The sequence below is a fragment of the Trachurus japonicus genome, chromosome 7 (genome assembly GCF_045865225.1).
Source record: "Trachurus japonicus isolate A0001 chromosome 7, Traja_1.0".
Taxonomy (NCBI): domain Eukaryota; kingdom Metazoa; phylum Chordata; class Actinopteri; order Carangiformes; family Carangidae; genus Trachurus; species Trachurus japonicus.
The window spans coordinates 20,595,135-20,614,047 of record NC_140913.1 but is presented as its reverse complement, the minus strand read 5'-3'; the positions used below and the strand labels follow the sequence as shown (position 1 = coordinate 20,614,047).

General features: G+C 43.9%; 2 protein-coding genes across 2 annotated transcripts; one reads left to right on the top strand and one right to left on the bottom strand.

Annotated features, from left to right (window-relative positions):
• Positions 1–797: 797 nt before the first annotated feature.
• On the bottom strand, positions 798–12,993 carry masp1 (MBL associated serine protease 1). Its single transcript, XM_085782011.1, has 13 exons — positions 12,873–12,993; positions 11,718–11,946; positions 10,432–10,609; positions 9,620–9,751; positions 8,177–8,373; positions 7,589–7,736; positions 7,258–7,376; positions 7,077–7,155; positions 3,975–4,109; positions 3,740–3,814; positions 2,502–2,749; positions 1,587–1,775; positions 798–1,487 (listed from the first exon to the last, which is right to left on the bottom strand). The coding sequence occupies exons 1-13, from the start codon at positions 12,875–12,877 to the stop codon at positions 1,029–1,031; spliced, it is 2,193 nt and encodes a 730-aa protein (XP_085638137.1). The 5' UTR covers positions 12,878–12,993; the 3' UTR covers positions 798–1,028.
• A 768-nt stretch (positions 12,994–13,761) lies between these two features.
• Positions 13,762–17,453, top strand: clrn1 (clarin 1). Its single transcript, XM_085783119.1, has 3 exons — positions 13,762–14,096; positions 16,548–16,727; positions 17,056–17,453. Exons 1-3 carry the CDS (start codon positions 13,844–13,846, stop codon positions 17,319–17,321), a joined length of 699 nt encoding a protein of 232 aa, XP_085639245.1. The 5' UTR covers positions 13,762–13,843; the 3' UTR covers positions 17,322–17,453.
• Positions 17,454–18,913: the final 1,460 nt, after the last annotated feature.

The window sequence follows — 18,913 nt, the reverse complement described above, 5'->3', positions numbered from 1 at the left end:
ATGTTTGACTTCATTTCATATTACATTTCTGAAAAATACACTGTAAATAAGTCTATAACACATGAAGACATGAGACCGACCATCTCCGAGTGTTTATTTCAGTGTAAAATATAAAAAATGGTGTGTCTGTGGTAAATATACATAGGAGTGTAGTGATAGTACAATAACACATATTTTATACGCCAACATTAAAAACAGAGGAAACATCTAAACCACAGTGTCTGGCTCTGCTCTCTCCTGGATCTGAGTTTATTAAATCCAGTTTTATGAAGCCAGGATTAAAACCCCTGAGGATCAGGGGAGTCAGGTTTGTTCTGAGGGGGCGCTAGAGGAGAGACCAAGGAGCTGCAGTTGGATGGATCAGCAGCAGCAGCAGCATCTTACACAGGCTGGAGCAAAGGATTCTGGGTATTCTATGTGTTTCAGTCCTTCTTGCTCCTCTGTGAATGAACAGAGTTTAGTCTTAAATGAAGGAACATGGACCTGAGCAGAGCCTCAGGACCAGGACCAGAACCTGGACCCGGACCTGTTATATTCTATATTCCATTATTCATACTCTTAATTTTCCCAGATTAGACAGCAGCACAATCCACACACAGTGATGCTGCATTAAAAGGAGTGAAGCGTATTTAACTCAACAGTGAAGAGTGTACAGGGTTTGAATAGCTATCCACTTTTTCCTCTGTGTCTCAATGTATTTTTAGTTATTTTTTTGTTTTCCAAACCAAATTTAATTGGCAGTGTGAAAATGTACCATCACAGCTCTGGTGTCCTGCAGAGGTAAAACTGAGCTTCACTGTTGAAGGGTCGACTCTACTGTAAATGTGTCCTGGCTCACTTTTTTGTTCACACTGTTGCGTTGAGGTTCATGCAGATGAAGCAACACAGGACTTAGCTGCGCATTCAGTCTGAAGCTCGACCGCTCCGAGGTCAAAGGCAGAAAGAGTGAAGTGACCTGCGGGGAGAGACGCCGTGGAGACAGGTCGACCACCGGAGGACGTGTGGTCGCCCCTGGACCAGTCTGGCCATCAGGGGGCGGTGTGGAGGTGGCTCTGTATCCACTCCACGTATTTAACCACTCGGGTGTAGACGCCATACAACCTCTGGCTCCCGCACTCCTCCGGCCCCCCCCAGGAGACCAACCCAAACACCGCCCACCTCTGGCTGACCTCGTCCTCCATCACAAACGCCCCCCCGCTGTCGCCCAGGCAGGTGTCCCTGCCCCCTTCGAAGAAGCCAGCACAGAACATGTTGTCGGTGATGTTGTAGCTGACGGAGCGCGATGTGTAACTCGCCTGGCACTCGTCCTGAGAAACCACCGGCAGCTTCACGTACTGCAGGAGGTCAGAGGTCACGCCGAGGTCGGAGGACAGTGACCCGGGGTCGCTGGAGGATGAGGAGGAGGAGAAGGAGGAGCCATTGGGATTAGAGATGCCCCAACCAGCAACTACACCCAGAGAGTTAGGGATCGGGGTGGAGGAGTCATCCTGGAAAATAGTAAGGGTCATATTTAATATGTCATATAATATTTCAGAAGTGTTTTTTGTTTGTGTCCCAGTTCTCAGGACAGACGGTCAGTGTCCCACCTTGCTGTGAGGTGGCGGGACACAGACTGGACGGACGACCTCGTTGAACTCCACCCGCTCCTTCAGTCTCAGCAGAGCAATGTCATTGTTGTAGTTGTTGGGTTGGAAGTCGGGATGGAGGAGGATCTTCTCTACTGAGCGGCTGGTGGCCAGACGTTTGTCCCGGGTGTCATGGAGACCAAGGAAGACCTGCAGAGACACACACAGCGGGACATAATTAATTATGTTAATTTGGTCCGTCTACGCAGGAGCAGAGACTTCGGACTGAGTCCTGACCTGGGAACTAGTAGAGGGTCATGTGTTTGTCACTGGTTTGTTCGAACGTTGAAATGGTGAGAAGAGGTTGGGGTCCGGGTCAAAGGTCAGATTAACATAGGCCAGATTTAGTAACATAACTAAATCAAACTACTGAATTAATCCAAATTGAAATACTACATTTACTGAACATATTTACAGCAGCCACAGGACAAAAGCCCCACTGATTAGAAAGAAACTGAGGCTGTTTATATACAGAAAACTGTGTAAACAGAAGAGATTAAGAAAATAAATATTCTCCTAAGAAAAGGCAAGGTAACACTTTATAATAAGTACACATTATTAAGTATTAGTTAAGCATTAATAAATACTGAATTCTTCATTTATAACGCAGTGATGAGTAGTACTCATTGTAGTTTATAAGTGCTTATCAATGATGAGTAAAACATTTTTAACTGTGTTTATAAACTACATACTAATGAGTATTCATATGTTATAAATGATGAATTCAGTATTTCATGCTGTGTACTTATTATAAAGTGTTACCAAAGGTGAAAATATATGCCAGAAAAAAACGTGCAATGACAGTTTGTGAAAGGTAAAAGAAAAGGAAACTTTTCAAAACACCTGCACATATTACAGTCAGTTTCCTCCTCTGACCTTCACATGTTCGGGGGCCACAGGGACGACGCTGGGGTCTCTCCTCTGGGACCTCAGGACATGCGCTGCTGTGAGGACCCAGGACTCAGACAGCAGGGCCCCGGACCCGAACCAGCGATCCTCTGGGACCCGGGACAGATCCTCCACGCTCAGCAGGACGTGCCAGGGGAACAGGCCGGGCTCGGCGGTCCGACCACCCACAATCCTCTTCACCTGAGACGGGAGAGAGCGGGATGGGCGGCCACAGGCTGGACGGAGACATGGGGGAGAGTCAAACACTGCGTCAACATCTGTTTACACAACACGTCAACATACCCAGGATAACTATAAGTGATCTAGGAACGTTATCCTGATCACTGGCTCTCATAACATAAAAACCTGTGTTGAGACCTTTCTTATTTCTCTTATAGAGAGGGCAACCAGAATTAGTTTATACGAAGATCCAGTCTTTTTTCAAATTTATTTATTTATTAGTTAAATCATGTACACAAAAATTCACTTTTATCTATGAGTAATGTATTTATTTATTTCAGGGCTTTGGTAACTGGAGGTTACAAGTTTGCTGATGAGTCAGTCCATTTATCTAGAGATCTGATTAGTCAGTAGTTTGGCTGCCAATCTGATCCTCTGTGGTTAAGTTACCATGGTGATTAACCCAGTAACAAGTGAGCCACCATTGTAACGACTGAAAACCCAGAGTTAATCCTCCATAATCTTAAATCTTGATTTGTAGTATAGAGCTCAGCTTTAATAGCCTAGTCGTTAACACAGAGACTCAGGAACAAACACTGTGAACTAATTCACTGTTCTACTTTTTGTCCCTGTCGGCATCCTGTAGGACTAATGACTCTGGTTGGTCAATCTGATCTTCTGAGGTTAACCTGCACTGTAGCAGGTGAGGAGCATCGGTTACCGTGGTGATTCACCTTGGTAACAAGTGAACCACCATCGTAGGACTGAAAACCATTCCAGAGTTAAACCTGAAGTTACTTTGATTTCCAACTTTGAAACAGCTCTGTAGCCTATTACAAGTAGCCTACAATTAAATGTGTTTAGGATGATTCAAGATGATGTGGTCTCACTGATACAGACACTTAACTATTAACTGTTTAACACATCTATTAACTATAAACTATTTAACTTACCTATTTAAATAATCAACTCCAACATGTAAATTCACGTCCATGTTAAAGTCACATGTTACGATCAGACAGTTGACACAGAGGACAGACAGGTACCTGGCAGACAGATCGGCAGTTTGTTTCCCATGTCTGGATTGAGCCATTCTCCATTCTGACTGCAGACGTACGAACCTACCGACCAGATGCACAAATACAGATGTGAGCTGTGTCTCTACTAATACAGATGTGTCTTCACAGTGATTTAGTTTCAGTTCAATCTGACCTCAGACATAAGTTGACTTCTGTTATTGTAAGACCTCACACATCTATGAACTAATATTAATACTCTTACTGTTCGTGGCGTTCAGCTGAACCATGTCCCCTCTGCAGACATAGCGGACAGTCGACCCAAACTGTGTGCTGTTGTCATGGTTACTAAACTCCACGTCAGCCGTGTCGACCACCTTTGGACTCCCACAATCCACCACTGTGACAAGAGACAAACATTTACTGGTGGTCATTATCAACAAATCAGCTTTCAGCCTGAGCAGAGGGGACGATGATGAAGATGAAGAGTTGAAGAGATGAAGGCAAACGAAACCAGCTGCATTTTTTCCACTGTTCAAAACAGCAGGACACGTTAATGTCAACAAGAGCCAAACACTGACAGAAACTGTGTCCTGTGTGGTTAATTTCACTATTAACCACGTCAACACCTTGAGCGGATTTTCAGTGTGCATCGTCTTTTTAATCCATATGTCCATATCTGATAGTATCTAAATGACATATTATAATCGCTGATACTCTAATATCTGACTTTATCCAAAGGTTTCAAGGTTTCAGAGCAGCAGATGAACTGTAAGGACCCGATGATGAGGATGAGGATGATCCTGGTGTATGTGGCAGGTTTGATGAAATGAACCGTAGTGACGGGATGTTGCATGAATATGAACACATGAAGACCCACCTCCACAGCTGCAGGTCATCCTACTGTCTGTCTGTCTGTCTGTCTGTGCTGCTCCATGAAGGCTGGTGATGGTAGTTTCCCCATCATATTGTTCATTTGTTTTGTTTCATTTTTGTTGTTTTTTTAACTGTATTTTAATATTAAGTTGTTAAATCCTGTGATTAGACACTGGTATGTGTCCTATATTAATATTTTTTCCCCCTTATTTTCTTGTTGTTCAGATTTTTCGGAGACTCACAGAGACACTTGACTCAAGATTGATTTATTTTATTCAAAAATAATTTACGTACCACTGACAAAGATTAAAGGAGTTATATGTAAATTTAGTTATTGTTGTAGCCTATAGCTTTACAGCTATGCACTTACAGTACCATGTGTACCTTGTGTATAGTATCAGAGGTTATAAAACATCCGGTAACACTTTATTTTAAGGGGTCCTTGTTCCTGTGTATCTACCTAATTAATTACAGTGTAATTACCTATGTAACCGTATGTAATAACATGTACTTACATTGTAAATACATAGTGTATTTTGGTGTACTTACAGGTCCTTGTTACACTTGTAATAAGAAATGCCAAAGTGGCCTCTCTCTTTGCACAAGCATTTCTTATTACAAGTGTAACAAGGACCTGTAAGTACACCAAAATACACTATGTATTTACAATGTAAGTACATGTTATTACATACAGTTACATAGGTAATTACACTGTAATTAATTAGGTAGATACACAGGAACAAGGACCCCTTAAAATAAAGTGTTACCAAACATCCTCAGTCAGAGCAATGTCCTCGGGACAGACTGGAGATTACAGTGACTTTGTATCAGAAAGCTAGCTGGTTCACATGATAACTTTCCATTAATCACAACATTTTCTCTGGACTGGTAAGTGAACAGCTGCTTATGCTAATGTTAGCCGAACCTTACAACTCCTTTAAGTGTGGAAGTGACATGTGTTTCCTCCTACAGTGTCTGTCAGCACTTCAGTGACCTCTAATCAACAGACTGTTACAGACGGTGGACAGAGATCTTCACCTCCTCATCGAGCCTGTTTCTACAGAGACAAAGAGAAGAAACAGATTCAGCGGCTGCTCTCCTTCACCCGTCCTCCGTCCTCCCGCCCACACACTGACTGACTCCTCCATCAGCATGTCACCGTGTCTGAGAGGAGAACAGAGGAACTAACAGGGCTTCATCAGGCAGGGATGTAAGGATTGTGCAACAACAATATCATTCATGTTTATTCATTGGTTAATAAACTAGTGGTATAGGTTTTCTGACTTCATCTTGGTTCATTCAGCACAAACAACGAGCTGTAGACATATTCTCATCATCATCATCATGATCCTGAGCAGGACTAGTGTATCTTTACCTGCAGTCACAAACCACAGAGGCTGTAGATTTACTCTGAATATCTGCAGCTGCTGCCTCACACTTTGTTCTGTCAGTGTGACAGAAGTTTTCCATCTGGTCTACATTTTAAACATTATAACTGTCACTGACCACATGCTCCCACACATCCTTAACATATGGATGGATGTTAAACAATGTGTCCACTAGAGGACGCCACTCTCAACACAGACCTCAACTTCCCATCTAATCTCCATCCAGTTGTTTGTCTGTCCCAGTGCCCTAGTGAGGTGACATCAGATACAGTAAATGTTTATATCAACTTGCACAATCTCTCCTCAAAAAATCTGCCATTCTCCAAAGTGCTTTATTTGTGTTTCTCTGGCTTGAATTGTGAATTTCATTCCAGTAAAAAATGTGGCCAACACAGGCCGGAGGACAGGAGCAGAGGAGCTCACACAGGAGGAGCCTCTGTTTGTGGGAGACACTGTGTGTGGTCAAACACTCATGGTTATGATTTATAGGGTACTGCTAAGGGGTGGTGTGATTAAGAGTGATTTTTGTTCCAGCAGACGATACAGCGGCCAGAGAGACTGGTTCTGTCAGAGCGACCCAGCGTCTCTGGCATCTCTGGCGTCTCTGGCATCTCCGGCTTCTCACATTGCCTAAACCCATGACCGACACAACTGAAAGACATTGGTCCATTTGAAAATCAAGAAACTAATAGTTCTTCTGATTTCCAAACTGGAAAATATAACGTCAAAACAAAACCAGAGGATTGTAGTTCTCGTCAGTCTGACAGGTCCGTCTGGAGAGAGAAGGTCAGAAGAGAAAAGAACTGGCAACGTAAAACTCCTCGCTGTGTCTCTCTTCAAAGTCGGACTCAGCTCAGTACACAGCTCTAAAAGGCTGATAAAAGATCTGTGTGGTCTCTAAATGTCCACTCTCCTTCTAACTCTGCCACCGGCAAGTTGTGTGAGCTTTTATACTCACTAAAATAATTACATACACCTGTGAATGTGTAATGTTTCCATTATAGCTTGTGTGGCTGTGAATCAATCTAAGGAGTAATTGTATTCTTATGGGTGCAAACAGACTCATGCACCCAAAACCAGACCCCGGTGTGTGTTTCTCTTACTCTGACACTGAGGAGGACTGCTGCTCCATGTTGCATCGGACTGACAGTCCACCTGATAGTGATCCAGCTCCTCGCCGTCCTGAAACACAGAGACACTGTTACTTCTGGATCAAACTGTCAAACAACAGAGCTTCACAACTAGGACAGATTACTTAAATGATGTAAAGCACCAGCGTTGTACCTTCAGCAGCCTGTATCCAGGCTGACAGGTGAACACGATGTGGTCTTTGAAGAAGTATTCTGATTGGACGGGGTTTAAAAGAGCATTGGGTGGGGTCTCAGGTGGTGGACACTGACTTCCTGTTAGGACACCAAAGGAAGAAGTCTGTTATTAGTGTCTCTATTAACCTTAAATATGTAGTATAAAGCTGTGGCAGTGGCAGCATACGACTGAGTGTAGTATACACCAGCGTAAACCGATGTTATAATGTAACTGTGTGTTCACACATACAGTATATGAGTTTCTTGTGTGTTGTAGCGTATTGAGTGTGCGCAGTATAAACAGTTTAAACCTATAGCAGTGTATGTGAGCCTCCAGCCCAGGTTCTCCCCAGAGTTGTCGCTGTGGAACAACACGATGACGACGTTGCTGTCGATCTCGATCGCCCCTGGAGATCGATTCCCACAGAACGGACCCAGCTCACCACCACCTGTTGCGATCTGACACACACACACACACACACACACACACACACACACACACACACACACACACACATGTTAAAGGGATAGTTCAACATTTTGGCAAACTGGCCCATTGCCATAGCAGTAGGTTCGTTACCTTTAATTGTCCCATGGGATTTCTTGGTTTCCCTCATCAAACTCATCAAATACACAATCCAACAAAAAAACGCTCTCGTGGACAAGTTGTGACCTGCACATTCATGAGTTTGATGAGGGAAACCAAGAAATCCCATTAGCCTCCACAGCGCCATTCTAAAAACAGCTTGCACCGACAATTAAAGGTAACAAACCTGCTGTTATGACTATAGGGATTATGCCAATGGGCCAATTTACCAAAATGTTGAACTATCCCTTTAACTACTGAGCTCATCTTATACACATATCAAGCCCACAATGTATGTTTGCTCCTCTCTCACCTTAACATAGTCGTAGGGGCAGCTGATGTCAGGGTGATCCTCCACATCGAAGCTGGGGTCAAACTGGAGGCGGAGCCTGAAGCCCGGCTCCACCTCGATACGATACAAACACTCGGAGCTCTTTGGATACGGAGCGGGAAAATCAATGCTGCTCAAAACGCCAGAGCGCTCCCTGAACACACCGTCACTACACTCCACTGAACACACACAAACACACATAAGGACATTTTGCAGAAATTAATCACCATCATCATCTATTAAGTAACATGTATTCAATATAATCACAGTAAATACACTGAATGTTAAACCTTCTGAAAATGATGCAAAAGTAATATCTCTAAAATGTGAGTGAGCCAGTGAAGCAGTAAGAGCTTCTCGCTGTGGTCTGTATATCTCTACCCAGCGAGCAGGGGAGTGAGTTCACTCATTGCTGTAGGTCTGTGAGCAGGAACACATTTTTTAATAGTTAGTAGAGAAATAATGGAGCCAATAAAAAGCAGATCTAGGGATTTAAGGAAAAACTGAAACCACCATTAAAACACAGTTTGGGAGGATTCCAATCAAATGCGGCTGGACGACATTATTTCCAGAACGATACTAGGCTGTTGTTTATTTCAGTTAGTGCTCTTCACTTCAGCTCCCAGACGATCTGTTGTTTATTTTCCTGTACGAGGAAATAAAACGCTATTTCACTGCACTCTGGCCACGTCTGCTGTATTTTTTGGGGACTTGAGACTCTGAGCAAAAGAGTTGAAAGTTATATGTTGGAGAAGAGGTTCAGACTCTCACTTCTTGAACTTCTCACCTCCAACAACAGAGACATGTCCACTGACCCTGAGTCAGGACTTCCACTCTGTAAGAACCATCCCGAGTTTTATCTTTGGTGTTACTAACACTGCTACACTTCACTGAACAGAGATATGGGACTGTTTAGATGAGTGTCAAAGCAGCTTCTGAAACAAAGATATGAAATGCTGTGAACTGAGATGGAATGAAGGAGTCGGGGTGAGATCTATATGTTCATTTCACCCCTAATGTAAACAAGTAAAACATAATTTGGAAAGTATCACAGTAGAAATCGAAGTTGAGAAACCCGCACAACTAAAACTAATGAAAATAAAAAGTAACTAGAGAATGCTCAAGAATGAGAGAAGAAGTGGACGCTACCACATGACACAAAGAGTTAAATCAGTTTCAGCAACACATTGGTGTGTGTGTGTGTGTGTGTGTGTGTGTGTGTGTGTGTGTGTGTGTAACCTCCAGAATCAGGCAGATGTAAATATTTACCACCAACCCTCATCTCCTATCAGTCAGAGAGAGGTTAAAGTCAGATACCGAGCACACACACAGACACATTCTTCCTACACTTGTGAGGACAAACTCCAGCCTGAGACTCCCATGTTGATGTGACTTTATCAATCAGCGGCATATTTTCAAACTCACCTCTGCAGGTGCGGTTGTCGCTGTGCAGCAGGTAACCATAGCGACAGGAGCAGTAGTATCCTCCGATGTAGTTGTGACAGAAATGATCACAGAGCAGATCTTCGTCAGCATGGTCGCTGCATTCGTCTACATCTGGAGAGACGGAGGAGAAGAGAGGGATGATGAGATGATACTGCTGCTTCTTTTTAATGCGTGGCTCCAGTTGAGCTAATAATCTATCAAAAATAAACCTAAAAAGTAAAATAAAAAAATAAAGTAAAAATAAACTATTGAAGTGATCATGATAATTACACAGCTCATTTACGCTCTTGATTTGATTTGATTTGATTTACGCTCATCCTCTCAGGATTGGATTTAATTTCGACAAGTGAGAGGACCACAAAATCATCTTCACTTAATAACGAGTTTTGTCTTACTTTCTGATGTTTGGAACAGAAAATAAAAACACATAGTGATAAAATGCATTGGACTCAGTGTGTAGGGTGTCTGTGCTTAACGATTTTTGTCGGGTGACAGATTAGAAGAAAAAAAAAAACACTGTGCAAAGACCTTTACTGACTATTACTGTCAGTCGCTACGGCCAGGTGAAGATGCAACAGCTGGAGCTCAGACTGAAACCACTGGATGTCACCTGCATAATTATGTATACATCATATTTTCATTGTGTTTGTTATTGTGTGTATGTGTGTCTAGTTCCCTGGTTTTCTACTTTCCTCGACCTCTACCTCTCTACTTCTCTAGTCCTCAGGTTCTCTATAGTTCTCCAGTTGTCTGTGTTTCTGCTGTGCTGCCTGTGGGTCTCTGGTTCTCACCCACAGCGCTGTAGTGAGCCACGAAGCCGGAGTATCTCTCCTCGTTGGAGAAGTCGGAGGAGAAGAGGATGCTCAGGGAGTTCCTGGGGGAGGTGATGACCTGCTGAGCCGGCACCGCCTCCGTGTCGGACTCCTCCTTCCCACAGAACAAGGCCAGCACCTGGCTCTCCGCCTCCACCTGACACACATACACACACACCACCACAACAGCCTTTCAACAATGTTACACTAAATGTTCAAAGTCTTCATTTATATAAACAGAACATCATACTGCTCACACAACTATCACTGTGTGTTACAGTGACACTGAAGGAAACTTAAAAGCAGCATCCTGCAGCCTGGACCTTTACATCCTGTCCGTCACACACAGAGAATAGGAAAATGACCAGAAGTAGGAAAAAGTCACAGAGAGCAGAAGAGAAACTCTCTGCTCTGAAACTCAGCGTGTGTTTCACAGCAGACTCCAGTCCTGTTCACCACAGTTTACTCTGAGTGTCAATGACCAGCAGGACACACAGGGAGAAGAAACAGAGAGTGTGTGTGTATCTGATTACTACTAGCCATGAGACAGAACATCTCAGAGGGAAGATACTTTTATCTCCCTATGAGCCTGATCGCTGCCTGAGATCCTCCAGCAAGAGCTACAGTACTTTCAGTCTGTGCTCTCTCCCCTTGGATCTCAGGCAGGCAACCAATCCCTTCTTAAAACTCACTTTTATTGACTGGTTTTCCCTTGATTGTATTGTATTTGTTGCTGATTTTATAGATGTACCCTTTTTTAAATTGTTATTGTTCTATTTGTTCATCATTGTTTTAAATGTGAAGCACTTTGGTATTTTAATTTCGATAAGTGCTATAGAAATAAAGTTATTGTATTACTTCACATACAGACACAGAGAAGAGAGTTGTGGGCTAAGTCTCCTGCGGTCTCTTTTATTTAAGTATGAGTGTGTGTGTGTGTATGTGTGTGTGTGTGTGTGTGTGTGTGTGTGTGTGTGTGTGTGTGTGTGTGTGTGTGTGTCAGTAGATATTTAGTCTTTCAGTTGAGGCAGAATGACTGTGAACTACAATGCATGATATCTGCACAGTGTGTTGGCTTTGACTAAAAAACACCCAGATCCCAGTCCTGCATCAGCACAGGCTTTCACTAATGCAAACTAAAATACTAAGTCATCATCTGATTCACAGCAGGTTGGTGTAAGAGAGACAAAATAACAGGAAAATCTCATACAATAAAACACAAAAGATGTTAAATCTAAAACTCCCACAATGCCCTGCTGTCTCACCTTGACAAAGTCGTATTCACACAGGTAGGACGGCTCCAGGTCGAAGTGGCTGAAGTAGAGTCTGATCCTGAAGCCGCTGGGGACGCTGATGTTCCAGCACAGGTCCGTCTCCCTGGGATACGGCTCTGGGAAGTTTGGAGAGTGCAGAGTGCCGTACATGTCCGACAGAGACGTGTACGACAGCTGAGCGTCGACCACGAGAGCCACGAGGAGCGGGAACACAGCGAGTCTGGAGGATGTGAGACAGGGAGACTCAGGCTGCAGGCAGAACCACACAGCTTCATTCAGACACAGGAAACAACAGGAGAGTCGTGGACTGAACTGAGATCAGCTGTGAAGCTTCAGGGTTCTGACTTTAAAGAGACTTAATCCACTGTTTCTTCTGTTCTGTGAACCAACGTGGATTCACTTCATACACTAACATGGAGTGAAACACACAGCAGCAGTGACTACACCTTCTCACAATTACTAAAACACATTTCTTTAAACCTTCTCGGCTTTTTTTTTTTCAAAAACACAACAAGGCTCAAGAGTCAAACTTCTCTCACCAGACCTCAGTCATCAAACACCTCAAAACTGTTTCATCTGAGCTCAAAATCACAAAGCTCACACACAAGCCATTTGGAATAAAACACCACTCATTCATTAATTACACACTACTAAATGGAAAACACACTCACGCACAAATGGCAAAAGAAACTGATTGAACCAATGGGTTCAGGCAACCGAGGATTCGATTCAGACCATGAAATTTAGTGAGAAAAACCTGTAAAACAACAACAAAATGTTTGTTGACAAAAGTTAAACCTACACTTTTTTTTGGTCTTGTTTGTTGTAGTAGTCATAATAACAACAACAACAATAATCATAATCATAATAATAGTAATAAATTGTAATGATAATAAAATATTGATGGCCAATAATAACCATGATCATATAATTAACAGGGGCCGCCTGTGCTCAGTAGACTTCATACTAAGGTCTGGTTGCAAACTTTCAGGTCTGGGTTTAAAGTCTCGGGTCTGGATCAAGACTCGGGTCTCTCAGGTCCGGACACAGATAAAGATTTTATACTTATTGATCATGTCGAGTGGCAGAAGAACTGAGACAGAGACCAGGACTCAGACCTGGTTCAGTGCAGCGGCATGCACTCACCTCATGATGCAGGAAACTCCTCCAGCTGCTGCTCCTCTCTCCGTCTGAGCCGGAGCCGGACTCAAACACCACGGCACCTCTGGGTGCGCGTGACGTGTCTGCACGTGTACGCGTCATCGCGTCAGGTCGGGGTGGGAGGGGCGGGGCGGGGGTCTGCGGTGTAAATAGTGTCAATAGTAACAAATAGTAACAAACCAGGACGGTGAGGTCGTTGGACATACTGAAGTTATTTGACTGCTGCTCCTGATGTCCAGACACTTTGAGCTGCAGTGAGCATGAGTCAGGAGGACAGCTGTGAGACAGATGTGGAACAGCTCTCACAGGAACAACTGCACGAGCTCATCATGTACTTCACAGTGAAATAAAACAGTAGGCTACTCATTTATACTGTCCAGCTGCTGAAATGTCACAGGGACAATAACAACACTACGGCCACAGGGAGGCGCCATCTGACTCTCTGTGTGTGTGTGTGTGTGTGTGTGTGTGTGTGTGTGTGTGTGTGTGTGTGTGTGTGTGTGTGTGTGTGTGTGTGTGTGTGTGTGTGTGTGCGTGCGTGTGTGTGTGTGTGTGTGTGTGTGTGTGTGTGTGTGTGTGTGTGGTCTGTGTTATACATAAACCATCTGTCATACACACGCACCGGACATTTACGACCCTCCTCCCCCTCCTTCCCTCTCCATCTCTGTAATTGAACCGCTTGTTTCCATGGCGACCAGCTGCAGGTGTGAGCTCACCTGTCGTCCTGCCTCTCAGTCTGTAGGCCTAGTTGAGCTGAGCAGCCGCCGCCTGTCACCGTCCTGCAGGGTTTCTTCTCCTGCTGAGCTCTCCTGGTCCTGCAGCGGGTGGTGTGTGGGGGTACTGGTGGTCTACTGGAGATGGGAGGGGGGTCTCCTCCTCCTCCTCCTCCTCCTCCTCCTCCTCCGGTGCTCGCTGCCCGGCTCCTGTCAGCCTGACTGACCCAGCCTCGCTCCGTCATGCCGAGCCGACAGAAGCAGCTGCTCTTCTCCCTCTCCGGCCTCTTCGGCTTCTCCTGCGCCCTGACGGCGGCCGTGGCCACCGGGCTGCCCTACTGGCTCAACGGCACCGTGCTGTGCCGCACCGGGGCCGACCTGGTCAACGCCACCGGACCCGAGCTGGACAAGTTCCTGGGAGACCTGAGCTACGGGCTGTTCCACGGACAGAGGGTGAAGCAGTGCGGGCTGGGAGGGAGACCGTCCCGGTTCTCGTGTGAGTGTCCGACTCGGTTTCACATGGTGGGACTCGAGCCCGTCTCGGTCCTCGTGTCCATGAACAGGTGTGAGCTCACCTGTATGAATTATTCACTCGCAGCCTGAATCATTTAGAGCGGCTTTTCAAAGGCCTGACAGTCGAGACCACCTGCTGAATCTGTAGTTTGACTTTTGGTACTTCAAGTAGGCTACTACGTTACCTTTGTACTTTTACTTTAATTAGATGTAAATAGGCTATTGGTAGCCTACTACTTTGAGCTAAGTATGGCGTTAAAGATTGTCTGGCATGTTCATCTTACATTTAGCCTATGCCTAGAGGGTCTCAGTCATTTGACAAAGTAGATCTGGTAGCTGATGACATGATCATCTTATTTTTTGCAAACTACAACCATCTTTTACTGTTTTTATAGTGACTGAGATTAATCCACTCCCCTGATGTCAATAAACAAATAAAATAGGCTAATAATCAATAATGACAGTGATTATCATTATGTTCAATGTCAATACTGATTTTTTAAATGAATAAAGTAAATAAATCTTAATTGGCCCAAAACAGGTAAATAGTGTTATAGCATGGTGCTTGACACATAGTTAAGCATTAAGTTAAGTTAAGCAACAGACACAGTTAAGAGAGAGGAAGAAACAAAGAGACAAGACAGCACTGCTGCAACAGTTTTGCCACAAGAGGTAAGAAAGAACAATTAATTAAATTAAAAATTACCCTCCTTAATAATATCAATAATGAAGGAAAAATCAGCAAACTGTTCAACAGATAGTCACAGTTATCATATAAAGCATTGTAAGCTCTTCTCTATTCTCTATCACTGAATACTGATGTGTAGATGTGTGTAGGAGGGAGTTAGACTTTTTTATGGTGAATCAGTTAAAGTCGTCATGCTGCCATGAGCAGGTCCTCGAATGAAAAACTACAGGTTCACAATTTAACATCACAAAGTTTTCAAGATCAGATTTTCCAAACACAACGACGATCTGATCTGTTCTCTGGAGCAGGTTCATGTTCATGCTGGTGGACTTCCTGCTGAGTTTAGACTGTGAGTGCTGGTTCAGTGCTTGGACCCAAACAAAGGTTTTAAAAGAGTGTTGTTACATCAGTGTGTGTGAGAAGGGACAACACGTCCACTGTTCTGGTCTTCATTCACTGCTTCCCTCAGACTCAAACACAAAGACCCTCACAGCCTCATCCAGGTCCTCAGTCAGCCAGAGTCAGGAACCTGGTTTTGTTCTCGTTAGTCTCCTTTTCTCCAGAGGCTCCATCTCTTTTCTTACTGGAATCCGTGGAGGTTGCACAGTGACGTAGAGCAGGGTGGACACTGGTCCCAGTTAATGAGAGCAGTTGTCCTCTCGCTAACGAGTTTTCTGCCTGACTGGACCGGATCTAACCGGACCAGCTCTAATGAGGAAACAAAGTGGGTCTGTTCCAGTCCGCCTATCAGCTCACAGAGTGGAATCAATTCCTCTGTGGAGCTTGTCTGAGTTCATCAGCTCTCAGGTTAGAAAACTTTAATTTCACAATTTTAACATGAATTAATTACTCAACTCATGCATGGAAATTTTTTCAAGGAACACAACTAGCTGCTTATGAGTGATCACATTGTTTTGTGTGTGTTGTCTGGTTTGGTCCCTAAGTCCCTCCTGTCTTATGGACCCCTGATGTTGGACACTGGTTCTCTTTGGCTAAGAATGAGGCAGAGTCCAAAAACTCCAAGCCCACGTGTCTTCGAGGGTTTAAAACCTGGTCTAGAGCAAGGGTCGGCAACTCGTGGCTCTTCATCCCCTCGGCTGCTAACAGCTCATTTGTTATTTGAGTGAGAGCTGCAACTTGTGTGATAAGAGTAGAGAGTGTGGGCAGACAAGCCTTGACCAGTGTAGTAGGAAGTGAATCAATATAAGTGGAAGATGATCAGTTGGGATACTTGTTGGTTTTAGGGAAGATGGAAGGACATTAGCATTAAAGCAAGGGGTTGGAGCGATAGGCAGACAGTTTGGTAGCATTCAGAGTAGTCTTGTGGTCTGAGTATATTTGACAGTGAAGAGCCCAGTTTTCTTGGCGAGGCGCTCACGGCGGTGACCTTGTGTTTTAAGTTGGCCGAGCTTTGAGGAGAAAGTCACTGTGCTGCTTTTTGGAAATGGTCAACAGGTTTGAGAGATTGACATAAAAATATGTTTATCTCTAATCAGAATGAGAGATTGACATAAACATTAATCTATTCAGTTAACTCTATAGAGACCAGGGTTTCAGACTATTAGTCCTGTTCATGTTCATTAACCACCATACACACTGTACACATCCTTAAAACCTTGTCTCTAGGACTATGATGTGTTTCTTTGGGCTTTCACTGGTTCTAATGTACAGAAAATGTTTGTTGTGGCTCAGCAGCTCTGTCAGTGTTTCCTCTCACCTGCTGGTTCCTTACCCTCTCTCTCCCAGTCTTCCCAGACCTGCTGAGTGTCTTCCCAGCCAGCCTCCACATCACCGTCATCTTCTTCTGTGGTGTTGTGATCCTGTTCTCCTCCGTGGCCACCTGCTTCTTCTTCTTCAACGCCTTTGGCAGACCCTATGAAACGCTGCAAGGCCCCATGGGCCTCTACCTGTGGACCTTCATCTCCTGTGAGAATCACCTCATATTGTCTGTCACTGACTCCTTGTACTAATGAGGCTGTTTAGATTCAGCTTCATTTGACACAGCAAATGCGTTTGATAACTTCAGTTTTATTCTGAAGGATTTTTACTTGCATCTCAGTTATATCCAGTTTGCCATAGAGAAATGTATATACATTTGACAGAGAATTATCATTAGGATTTGTCAGGACTGACCATGTTGTACACCCTGACCTCTGACCCAGAGCTGTGGTTGTTAACCTGGGTGACCCGCCAGTTAACCAGAAACCTGTAGAGCAGCTGCTAATGGTAACCTGACCTCTGCTCTGTCCTGCAGGTCTGTGCAGCTGCCTGGTGATGATCCTGTTTGCATCAGAGGTGAAGCTCCATCACCTGTCAGAGCGGATCGCCAATTTTAACGAGGTCAACTTTGTGTACCAGACTTACAGCGAGAGCTACGACAGATGTTTCTGGCTTTTCTTCCTCATCTTCCTCCTCCACGGACTCAACATCCTGCTGATCAGACTGGCTGGATTCCAGTTTCCCTTCCAGGAAACTAAAGAGGCGGGCATGAGCGAGGGGGCGGCCGACCTCATGTACTGAGGAGTATGTGTGATTCCAGCACAAGACTGAAGCATGGGGGCTGCTGCACAAAACCAAGATAGCGGATTAAGCCTTGATTCTCTGGTTAACCTGGCTGAATTTAACCGGGACTTGGTTGCACATGGAGATTTATTCTTTGTTGCTAGCCTGCTCTCAACCAGGCTAACAGCCAGACTATAACTATTCTGATGCTGTATTTGTTCAGTCAGCTGTCAGTCTGATCAGAGATAATCATATTTTACAGTTTTTTTCAGGTTCTAATTTTTATTAGCAAAGGAAAAATATTACAGATTTATATAAAATCTATTTCATGATAGTTTTGCTGACTGTTGTATGAACACTGCTGTTCACATCGCTGTCAGACTTTTGATGAATACTCCTAAGTATAATAATACATATATTATTTGAAATTGTTGATGACGTTGCAAAGGTGGTAATAATAAAATGTTTAGACACATGTTTAGAAAGATGGTGAAAAGCCCAATGTGAGAGTGCATTGTCCATATTTGGTCATCTGGAATCTTCATACATGTCCATGTCATACACCATTCCATTCTGTCCACACATTCCATCCGACACTATGATGTCATACACATTCCATCCAAGACTATGATGTCACAGATGGAAGAATTCAGAAATTGAAAATCTTTAATATTTTTAAAATAATTTTTAAATGTTAATATTAGCATTTTAGCTCAATAGCTTTAAACACAGTAACTGCTTCAAATATCCCACATTTTATTTTGAAAACAGGAAGTCGGTACACGCTGTAGCTGTAGCCGTCTTCTCCGTGTGTTTACTGTAAAGCTGTGATACGGGTGCACATGAAATGTTGGAGTGGCTTTCGTATATCCTTTGAATATCCAACTTAAAACTAACTTCATTGAAGTGACCCGAGGCAGCGCTGCTCCTCTTCACACATTCCATCAGGCACTAGTATGATGTCATACACATTCCATCAGACACTATGTCGTACACATTCCATCAGGCACTATGATGTCATACACATTCCATCAGACACTATGATGTCATACACCATTCCATCAGACACTATGATGTCATACACCATTCCATCCGACACTATGATGTCATACACCATTCCATCAGACACTATGATGTCATACACCATTCCATCCGACACTATGATGTCATACACATTCCATCCAAGACTATTTTGTCATACACACTCCATCAGTCACAGATAGAAGAATTCAGAACATACTGCTCCTCTGTCTAATACACACATGAAGCTTCACTTTTCATTCAAACAAACTAATGCGACTGCCACAATTGTGAGATTTCATCAATGAGACCAGCATTTTTCTTCCAAAAAGAACTTGTAAAGGTGGTAACCTTTAAAAGCCTGCAGGTAACTTAATCAGCAATCATTTTCTCCCCTGGGTGACGACGCAGGCTGGCTGGCCGAGCAGCTCTGCAGACCCTGCTGCCTCTGTGACGTCCCGGTCTCTGCTCCCACAGGTGGCGCTTCACTTCTCTGAAAAATGTCATAGCAAACTTCTAAACAGCCGTCATTTAGATAAACCAACCGCACATTGGGGATCCAAACAGTTACTTCCTCACATGGAAAAATA

What these genes read in the sequence shown, in the direction of transcription:
- masp1 (XM_085782011.1), bottom strand. An exon ending in GCCCCTACGACTATGTTAAG is followed by an intron (nt 7,737 to 8,176) that starts GTGAGAGAGGAG and finishes TGTGTGTGTCAG; the next exon opens with ATCGCAACAGGTGGTGGTGA. An exon ending in CTGGATACAGGCTGCTGAAG is followed by an intron (nt 7,156 to 7,257) that starts GTACAACGCTGG and finishes TCTGTGTTTCAG; the next exon opens with GACGGCGAGGAGCTGGATCA.
- clrn1 (XM_085783119.1), top strand. Translation starts at nt 13,844, where the DNA reads ATGCCGAGCCGACAGAAGCAGCTGCTCTTCTCCCTCTCCGGCCTCTTC. An exon ending in GAGACCGTCCCGGTTCTCGT is followed by an intron (nt 14,097 to 16,547) that starts GTGAGTGTCCGA and finishes TCTCTCTCCCAG; the next exon opens with TCTTCCCAGACCTGCTGAGT. An exon ending in CCTGTGGACCTTCATCTCCT is followed by an intron (nt 16,728 to 17,055) that starts GTGAGAATCACC and finishes TCTGTCCTGCAG; the next exon opens with GTCTGTGCAGCTGCCTGGTG.